The following is a 10527-nucleotide window of genomic DNA, read 5'->3' on the forward strand; positions in this document are numbered from 1 at the left end:
ATTATATATAAGGTTTAAGGTATTGATTATATTTGCAATTATGTTATGTTATTACTTGTTTCATGCAAACTGTCTATTACAATTTTGCTATATAATACTAGATTTATGCTATACAACATTATATATAAGACTTAAAGTATTAATTATATATGCAATTCTACTATGTTATTACTTTATTTCTTGCAAATTGTCGATATTGTTTTGCTATAAAGTACTACATTTATGATATAAAGTATTATATTATATATAAGGTTTAATGTATTGATGATATCTGCAATTCTATTATGCTATTGCTTTATTTTTTACAAATTTTCTATTACAGTTTTGGTATAAAGTGCTACACTTATGATGTAAAGTATATTATATATAAGATTTAAAGTATTGATTATATATGTAATTCTGTTATGACCTATGTAAAGAAGGATTGGTCGCCGATTTTTTCCCGCAACATTGTCGTAATTCAAATGGCATGCTATTATATTTCATTAACATGTTTCGGGCTTCAATGCACTAAACGATATGTTAGTGTGCTTAATTGTACATTTCAAAAGTTAAGGCGTCTAAATGCACTTCCATGTAGTGTTTGAGAGTGTATTTGAAAGAAAAATGACTGACATTTCATTAATTCATATCCAACTGTAGTGCATGAAGAAGAGCAAAAAACGGAAGGAGAAACAATCCGAACAATCTGACATAGATAGAGCCTCCCTAGCTAACATATAGGTAGCCATATCCGCAGATCGCTTGACAAATAAAAAGCAGAAGTTTGAGAACTCTCTAGCTATTTCCTTAATATCATTAATAATCAAATCAAAAGAAGAAAGCAGAGAATGATTTTGAATCTCATTAAGAACTTGAAGACAATTAGATTCAATCTACACATTATCAAAGTTAATTTTCTTCAACCACTTTAAAGCCTTCTTGACTCCTATAGCTTATGCTTCTCTTGGTTTGAAAAAACCATGCCAAGGAAGTTCCTTGCTACTATGAAAAAACCATTGGAATCCCTAATAACACAATCAAAACCCATCTTTCTGCCATTAATGTCCAAAGTTGCATCGACATTGAGCTTAGTCCACCCGATTGGGTGTCTGGTCCATTAATCAATCTGAGTTCCGTTTAGAGTAGTCTATGAATTCTCTTCGTTGACAACAATCCAATTGTAGAGAAAAACAATAGCTTCATCAATTATTCTCAAGTAAGGGATAATTCTATGATTACAAACTTTCTCGTTTCTAGCTTCCCATAATTTCTTACAGACCATAACAAGCATATTTTGAGTAGCCTCTTCCAGCACAGTGAAGTTCATCTCAACCCATTCATGAAAGGAGTTGTAGTATTAATAAGTTATACTCCCTATTTTATCCTAGCATAATGTAGCTAGTTCACATCGAACAAAGATGTGGTAAGATGATTCATTCTCCCTGTTGCACATTTGACAAAGACTTGGAATCAGAACATGCTTCAAACTCAAGAGGTCATAAGTAGGCAGAGATTTTGTAGAAACTTGCCCTTTCACCTTAGGAGGCAATTAGGCAATTTAAATTTTCACATCCTGGTCTATATTGGATAATCAATATCCTACAATGCACTTGGAAGATTTTTTTAGCAACTTTTGAATTGTATAGTTTACTTTGTCATCCTCCATCCAAATTATACTATCCACCGCTTGCCATCTGTAATCGGGGGATATTCATAATTGTGGCCACATTCTCCTCATTAAAAATCAACTAGAAGGCTTCTTCCCAACCTGTTTTCTGCGGATGATCTGGCACTGAGGTTTTAACAAAGGGGGAGGTAGTATTTGAGAGTCAAGATTCGCTCCAAACTTTGAGCCATCACCCACCCTCCACCTATAGCCACTTCTTAATATACTTTGGACCTCTAGAGAATGCTACCCCAAACAAAAGATCCCCCCTCCCCTCCCATTGTCGTTACTTCAAAATATAGTGTATGTGTTTGAGAAGTATCTTGCTTTGCATACCCTTACCATCAATGAGTTAGATTATCGGATTATCCTCCAGACCTATTTCCCCATCATAACTAAGTTAAAGTCTCCCCAGCATAATAAAATTAAACTCTCTAATCCTTATAAACTACAACTTCTTAGTAGGCATCAGTTCCAAATGGGAAATGGGGACTTAGAAAACCCAAAAAAGTAAGGTCTGGTGTGCTTTATTATATTGCATAATTCATTATGAATTAACTGTTAACCAATCAAAACATCTTACATTTCCAAAATTTTATGTTCTCAGTAGAACATTTTATTATAACTTCAAATATTGACACATTAAAATTTTCTAAAAGCCATCGTACTTTGAAAAATGCCTCCAGTATTCTGTATTCATAACTCGATAAAGTAAGGTCTGGTGTGCTTTATTATATTGCATAATTCATTATGAATTAACTGTTAACCAATCAAAACATCTTACATTTCCAAAATTTTATGTTCTCAGTAGAACATTTTATTATAACTTCAAATATTGACACATTAAAATTTTCTAAAAGCCATCGTACTTTGAAAAATGCCTCCAGTATTCTGTATTCATAACTCGATAGTGAATGCCAAATTGTTTAAGGTAAAAACTTGTGTGAGACCGTCTCACCATGAGACGGGTCGGATCAAGGTGCAAATATAACACTTATATGCACAAATGTCATACTTATATGCTCAAATGTAATACTAATCATGAATAAAATTTTTGTTACTTATAAGGGTAATGTAATACTTTTAAAAAAAAATACAATACTTTTACATTTCGATTTAAAATTATTACATTTTTCCACAAAAGTATTATATTTGCCCTTATAAGTGAGGGGCACTTGTCAACATTACTTATTATGAAAAAATGTATTACTTTTTCTCTAATAAGTAACAAAAATTGTATTCTTGATTAGTGTTATATTTGAGCATATAAGTATAAGTGTGACATTTGCATGGTGTCTTGACCTGACCCGACCCGACCCGTCTCACGAATAAGGATCCGTGAGACCCATTGTATAATAGAATTTTATCTGGTTATAAGATATAGTTTATTGCTCCTATGAAAGAAAACTAATATGGAGTATTATTTTTTCTTTTTCTTAGTTTTGGTCTACAGAAAATAGGAGAAAACGGTGGACGATTAATCGATTCTCACAATTTAAAAAGTTCGCCCTTTTCTTATAGGACGGACAACTGGAATAAGTAGATGCCTCATCTCGTATGCAACATCAGAAGCTCAGGTTTCTCAATATATTGTTTCCATTCATTGCAGAACTTTGCAACCGTAGCTCCATCGAGGACTCTATGATCAGCACCTACATTTACCTGAAATGAAGAGTCCAAATAAGAGTTTGTCACGATCAAGCGCTTACCACTTATGCGATAAGCTATAGCTAGTAGCGAAAACGCAAATTTATTTCCTTATACTGCTTCACATTTTCGAGACGCTGGGTGCTGGACTTTGGCCTTTACCGGCTTCTGCCCAACAATCCCCCAGTTACAGGGTGCTAGACTTGGCCTTTACTGGCCTCCGCCCAAGAAAGACAGCTAGCGTTCATCATTTGAGCAGTAAGGTGGGTGTTTCAGGTTAATCATCAATCACTATTTGCTGCTTAGCTTACCGTCAATACTGAAGCAGGATACACATTTCCATCTTCGGCAAATTGGGGGATCTTTTGGATCCGCCCCATCGCAATGATGGCAACTTCGGGTGAGTTAATAAGGGGGGAACCGTACTTTCCTCCAATGGCTCCAATGTTGCTTAAAGTAAAAGTCCCACCAGATACATCGTCTGGGTCAAGCTTGTTATCCAATGCCAACTTTTGCAGTCTTGAAAGTTCCTTCGTTATCTTTAAACACACAGACTTATATCAGATTACACACGCACAAACTCATGTGAACAGGCAACGGGCCATGCAGACTGTTATAAATTATTATATAGATGGTTCAGATGAAGATAGGTCATAGGTAGATGAAATCAATCATGATAAAAGTAAACCACAAGTTATAGATGGTTCAAAAGTTTCAGACTTAGCTTCACACACTGTGCTTCGCTGATTATGTTCAAAAGTTTCAGTAAATTTTAAGCTCATAAAATTAGTCTTTTTTTCATCCAAATGGATAATTGAACCACAAGTTAGAAGAAAATGAGGCAGTAGTATTTACTCTGCATATTCTTTGCAATACAACCTTTCTTGGAATAGGTTTCTTTATGATGATCCCAGAGAAGCTATGTACTAATAAGCATAAAATTTACTCGGGGAAAAGATAAACTAACCTCCAAGATTGATAACGACTGCACCTTCTTTATGTTTGGAACAACTAAACCATGTGGAGTAGCCATTGCAATCCCAATGTTGTGAGATCCTAAATTAGACACACAAACATTAAAATTTGTGATAAATAAGGAGTAAATAAAGTGTGATAATATACAAAACTAAGCAACATGAGTTATCTGTGACAACTATAACTGTCCTTAGTGTCGTTGTTTATCATAATTGATGAAGGAGATGCATGAGTATAAGTCATTGCTGCATTCACCAGGAAAGTTTCAGAAGGAAAAAAAAATTAAAACTAATGTCATCTGAATTGCAAGACGATCCAAACTTTTTTCAGATTAACTGGACTATTGGATATAGTATACAAAGTCTGATTTCACATTTTCTTCTGGTAAAATAAGGTTTATTGATGTTATAGCTATTACTAGAAGTAATAAAAAGGGGTTATAACAATCTTTAGCTACTCCTAAGGCTTCTTCCAACACAAAGATATCATATTATCATTAATTAGCAATATATATATATATCCCCAAACTAAACAGATCCAGTCATCTAAATGAAGTATAGGAATCAAGTAAAATCTACAAACCTTTAACAGTGACCTCATAAAGTTCCTCTTTGAAGCAACTGTTTAGCATGGGATATTTATTCAAAGCCATGGAAAGAGACTTTATTAAGAAAGGAAGAAAAGTGTGTTTGACTTCTGGATCAGAGTTTTCCTTTTGGAATGATCCTTTGAGCTCTACAAGTGCATTACAATTTATCTCTTCAACATAATGAAAATGAGGAATTTTTGCAGCAATGGTCATTGATTTAACCATGGCACGCTGGAATCCCCTGCAAGGGAAAACAGCATGAGAAATTGATTTGGCATTGCAAAACAAGTTTCATAATAGTAAGCAACTTATGAAAGAGAAGATTAAATTTTTTATCCAGCTAAATAACAACTTATACATAATAGAACCTGTGGCTCGGGAAAATTGCATAAATATGCGTCTATTTGTGTAGGGAAGAAAAAAGAGGGACTCTAAACACCCACTCAAAAAATTCTTAAAATATAGATTCCATCTATAGTCAAGACAGGAGGAGCAATTTAGTGGAATAAAGTCTCCAGTGACATCAGGACACTTAGCAATGATATTCTACTAAGCAATACACAAGCACATATAGCTTTCTAGTTACTTGGAAGTACTAAATTGAACCTATCAAAGCCATGATCCTGTCGCATTTATCAATTTTGATCATGTTTAATTATATGAATAGCTATGATAATTGAGTGGAAAAAAAAGTGAAACACATAACTGACAGTCATTTTTCATAGAATCAGTGAATCACTAGTTACTGCATATATAGAAAATAGCTGTGTTAATTTTCCTAATTTCAAATGGCAGAAAACCAAAAAAGAAAAAAATACCTTAAGGGTATTGTCTTGTCTTTATAATCCAATCCATGAGAAGTTGAAATCTTAGGGCATTTCTCATCCCCACTTTGTGACTGTTCTGCAGGACTTGAGAATGCTGGTGTTTCCTTTATGATTCCTGCATATTTTAGGATATCCTCTTTAAGTACCCTTCCATCCTTACCAGTTCCGTGGACAACACTTATGTCTACACCATACTGTTTTGCAAGGTTACGGACAGCAGGAGTGGAAAGTACACCACCAATCTTGGTATTTCCAACTGCAGAACATTGATCATCTAAGCTACTTGCCACGCTATTCATTTCTTTAATATTTTCTGAAGCATCTGCAACCTGAGTAGGACCAGAAATTTCATCCACTGCCATTTTCAACAGAGTCTCTCCAACCTGCAAAATTATGTGATTAATATCCTGACATGTTTAGATGCTCGAATGGAAACTGGAATTTACATGCACAAAACTATGGAGAATCTTACACTACTTTTTTAAAAGCATATTTCCTTCTGAATCAATGAAATGCACCAATATAATAAATGCTTTTAATATAATTACTATGCAACTATGCTATATGGAAGGAACTAGCATTTCAGTCTAACCTTCACAATGTTCCCAGGAACATGGAGAATGCAAGAAACTTTTCCTTTGTAGCGGCTTGTTATTTCTATGGTAGCCTTGTCACTCTGGACTTCACAAAGTGGTTGAAATTCTTCAACTTGGTCTCCCTGCCATTATATAATAGTTTATAATTAAATCCAAACCTTGTGGATGATTCATCATGTTTCCATTTACAATCCGTGCCTAACAACACATACAAACCATCAAACAATCAGCATGGCTTCAGCTTACCTCCTGAACAAACCATCTTATAAGTTCACATTCAGCGATCCCTTCACCAGTTTGAGCTAAAGGCACATCCACTATCCCACCCACGGGATCACAAACCACAGCTTGAGTTGAAAAGCAATGGCCTCTAAGGCCAAGTGTAACATTCAACTGTCAAAATGGAAATGAATAACGAAACTGGTTCAATAGGCAGTATTTGAGAGAATTGACCAAGATTCGAAACTTGAGTGTGAGAATTATGCTCAAAGTGGATAGATCCTCTGCACACCAGCATTTGACCTTCCTGCTAATTTATCCTCTTCCACATACTCTTTCGGGCAGGGATGAGTCAGGATTCAAAAAATCTCCTTTCATATAATTAGGAAAGTCTTCCCAAACAATTGGATTTAAATCTGAATTCTTTTTACACACTAATAAAATTATCATCTCCAATTCCTCGAGAAAAAAAAAGTACGGAAAGAAACAGAGACTCTGATCAGCAATACCATTGACAAAATTAACAAGAAACTAAGTCAAATCAGTAACAACAAAAATGAGACTCACAGTGGCGAGCCTATCAAAGGAGCTAAACGACGTCGCAGCGCATCGAGTGGAGTGAGCTGGCGTATAACATCCGTCAACAGGAGCAGTTCTCCATGCCCTCCCGCCACCGGAGGCTACCGGCGACGTTGCAGCAGTGGAATGAGAATAGAACCACCGCCGGCCGGAAGAACACCAGAAATTTTTCCGGTAAATTTGCCGGCTAAGCATCCCTATATGAATTTAATTTCGACCGGAAGAAGAATTGAGGATTGGAGTATGGGCACAAAACACGTAATTTGGCGATCAGTAGTTAATCAGTACAAAAAATTTATAGAGCTGGCGGCCTTGTATTCTTCATTCTTGTAGTAGACGTTGCTAAATGCGTAGTACGTGTTTATCGACACCACGACACCTCAGCAATTATCCCATTTCCAAATGGACTCCCCTTTTAAATACTTCATTTCTATTTTAATCTCACCAATAAAAGTTTTAATAATTAAATCATGAGAAAAATAACACTTTTGGCTCCTGAATTGTTTCACTTTTAAAATTTTAGTCTATGTAAGTTAATTTAAACAAATTTAGCTTCTCAATTGCTTAGAATATTGAACTTTTAGCGCATAATGTTATATAATTGTCAAATGTCATTAACATATATAATTATTTTTATTATTTAGAATTAATATTCACTATTAAAAGGGAAAATTATAATTTTTGCCCCTCCATAATATACCAATTATCAATGTTACCCCTGAATTATTAGTAATGTAAATGTTGCCTTCAATTTTCAAAAACGGTATATATATTGCCCCTCCCGTACCAAAGAAGGGACAATATTTACACCACGAGAGGAACAATATATATACCGTTTTTGAAAATTGAGAGGTAACATTTACACCACTAATAATTCAGGGGTGACATTGATAATTGGCATATTATGGAGGGACATAAATTACAATTTTTCCCTATTAAAAATAATGTTATCTGAAAAGAGTGAAACTCTAATCATGAATATTGATGCTAAATGATAAAATTAACCTCATAATAAAGAATTTTTTAACGAAATTTGATAATAATATAACAACAGAGATTAAAAGTGCAACATAATTAACAATTAAAAGACTAATAAATACGTTCAAATTAATTGAATAGGGACCAAAATACCAAGTTTTCAAAAGTAGAATAATTAAAGAGACAAAAAGTGTTATTTTCTCTAAATCATATTGAAAACAATCAATTTAAATAAATAAAATAAAATTATAATACTTGTCTTAAAAAACAAAAACAAAAACAAAAAAGGAAAAATGTTGGAGCTATTTTGCGTTAATAAGCGGACCAGTGTGAATCACATTAAGGGGAAGATTAATATTATATTATGAATGAATAAATTATTATCATGCGAAAAACGAGAATTGATTTTTTTTTTCAAGAGGTTATTTGAACCATGACCGTCCGTCAATCCGTCATTCACTTCTACAGCAATAAGCACTTAACCCGTCCGTCAATCCGTCATTCACTTCTACAGCAATAAGCACTTAACCCCTCTCTCTCTCTCTCTCTCTCTCTCTCTCTCTCTCTCTCTCTCTCTCTCTCGGGGGTTTATAGAGGCAAACTCCACTCCTCTTCTGAGTATGTGAGTAAACCCTCGCCCTACGATCCTAGTCGGCAAAGGACCACAAGGAGGTTAACTAGCCTAGGTTGTCCATAGCTGACCGGCTCAAACCCGGGTGACAGACGGTTTCGAACTCAGGACCTCACGGAAAGGGCTCATGTGCATTATGTTCTTTAGGTGAAAAATAGGATAAAATTATGGCCATAGATCTAATTCAATCAAATATATAAAATTGTCTTCCATATTTCAATACACGTGTATCATTAAGGGTAGTAATGTAATTACATCATATTATTTTTCATAGTTACTTGTAGTGCATAATTTTCACTCGTGTAGTGCAAATATTTGTGCCTAATAGTGCAAATATTTAAACCTAATAGTGCAACTATTTTAACATAACAGTTCAAATAGTTCATGCTTAGAGTTGAAGGTATTAAACATGGTTTAGGTTATTTATATGCTTAAAGTGCACATTTTCTTGCCATAAAAAACACATTTTGTGTTTAAAAGTGCACATTCTTAAGTCTATTTCAAATGAAATTACATAGAACTCACAATTTTTTTGATAATAACATGTCGTGCAAAATTTTACTCATATAGTGCAAATATTTAAACCTAACAGTGCAACTATTCTAACCTAACAATTCACATAGTTCATCCTTAGAGTTGAAGACATTAAGCATAGTTTACGTTATCTTTATGCTTATAGTGATCATTTTCTTGCCATACATAGCACATTTTTGTGCCTAAAAGTGCACTTTCTTTTGTCTATATGAAGTGAAGTTGCATAGAATTCACATTTTTTTATAATAACATGTAGTGCAAGATTTTTACTCATATAGTGCAAATATTTAAACCTAATAGTGCAACTATTCTAAACTAACAGTTCACATAGTTTATTCTTAGAGTTGAAGGTATTAAATATGGTTTAGGTTATTTTTATGCTTATAGTGCAAATTTTCTTGCCATACAGAACACATTTTTGTGCCTACCAGTGCACTCTCTTATGGCTATACCAAATGGAATTGCATAGACATTGCGGTGCATAATTTTCAACTATATAGTGCTAGTTTTTGTGCCTAGTAGTGCACAGTTTCTTAATTAACAATGCAAGTTGTTCAGTCATAGAGTTAGGCTATTATCCATCTTATGGCTTAGGTTTATGCTCTGTAGTGCATGTTTTTGTGCTATACAGAGCATAAATTTGTCCATAATAGTGCACATTCTTGTGGCTAATCAACTAAAAATTCACAAATCACACTATTTTTTCATAAATACTTGTAGTGCATAATTTTCAACCGTATAATGCAAATATTTGTGCCTAGTAGTGCACATTTTCTCAACTAACAGTGCACGTTGTTCAGTCGTAGAATTCATCGACTTCACTTCGTCGTCTTCGCCGGAGAGTAGCCTGTTCAAGACGAAACGCAGAAGTGTAATCGTAATATATAATAACTCTTTCCGTCAACTGTCCTCGCAAATCACAATCCGCCATGGACGAACCTCGAAAGCATCAAGTTCTTATTTCACTTTGTATGCAATGATATTTGTATCTCTGTTTCGTTTATATACAATCTATCCTTTTCTTATATTGTGTGTGATTAATGGTAGAGCTTGACACAGAGTAACAGGAAAGGTTAATGAAAAAGCTACCGACGATTTTGCCCAAAAACGCTAATTTCCTTTAACGCGTAAATTTTAAATTTAATGGTTGAGATCATGCATCAAAATTGAATCCAATGGTCTATATTTCATCCTATTTCTCACCTAAGGAACTAATTTCACAGGATCCCTTATTTATATATATATATATATATATATATATATATATATATATATATATATATATATATATATATATATCTCTC

General features: G+C 34.0%; 1 protein-coding gene across 1 annotated transcript; it reads right to left on the reverse strand.

Annotated features, from left to right (window-relative positions):
- Positions 1 to 3016: 3016 nt before the first annotated feature.
- Positions 3017 to 7457, reverse strand: LOC116017142 (lipoamide acyltransferase component of branched-chain alpha-keto acid dehydrogenase complex, mitochondrial). Its single transcript, XM_031257670.1, has 8 exons — positions 7069 to 7457; positions 6529 to 6675; positions 6279 to 6404; positions 5678 to 6069; positions 4853 to 5100; positions 4263 to 4351; positions 3607 to 3834; positions 3017 to 3310 (listed from the first exon to the last, which is right to left on the reverse strand). The coding sequence occupies exons 1-8, from the start codon at positions 7273 to 7275 to the stop codon at positions 3197 to 3199; spliced, it is 1551 nt and encodes a 516-aa protein (XP_031113530.1). The 5' UTR covers positions 7276 to 7457; the 3' UTR covers positions 3017 to 3196.
- Positions 7458 to 10527: the final 3070 nt, after the last annotated feature.

Source organism: Ipomoea triloba, chromosome 4, assembly GCF_003576645.1.
Source record: "Ipomoea triloba cultivar NCNSP0323 chromosome 4, ASM357664v1".
NCBI classification, from domain to species: domain Eukaryota; kingdom Viridiplantae; phylum Streptophyta; class Magnoliopsida; order Solanales; family Convolvulaceae; genus Ipomoea; species Ipomoea triloba.

Coding starts and splice junctions, on each gene's coding strand:
- LOC116017142 (XM_031257670.1), bottom strand. CDS start 7,275: ATGCTTAGCCGGCAAATTTACCGGAAAAATTTCTGGTGTTCTTCCGGC. Junction 6,070..6,278: donor TTCCTGGGAACATTGTGAAG/GTTAGACTGAAA, acceptor ATAATTTTGCAG/GTTGGAGAGACTCTGTTGAA. Junction 3,311..3,606: donor ATCCTGCTTCAGTATTGACG/GTAAGCTAAGCA, acceptor TCTTCATTTCAG/GTAAATGTAGGTGCTGATCA.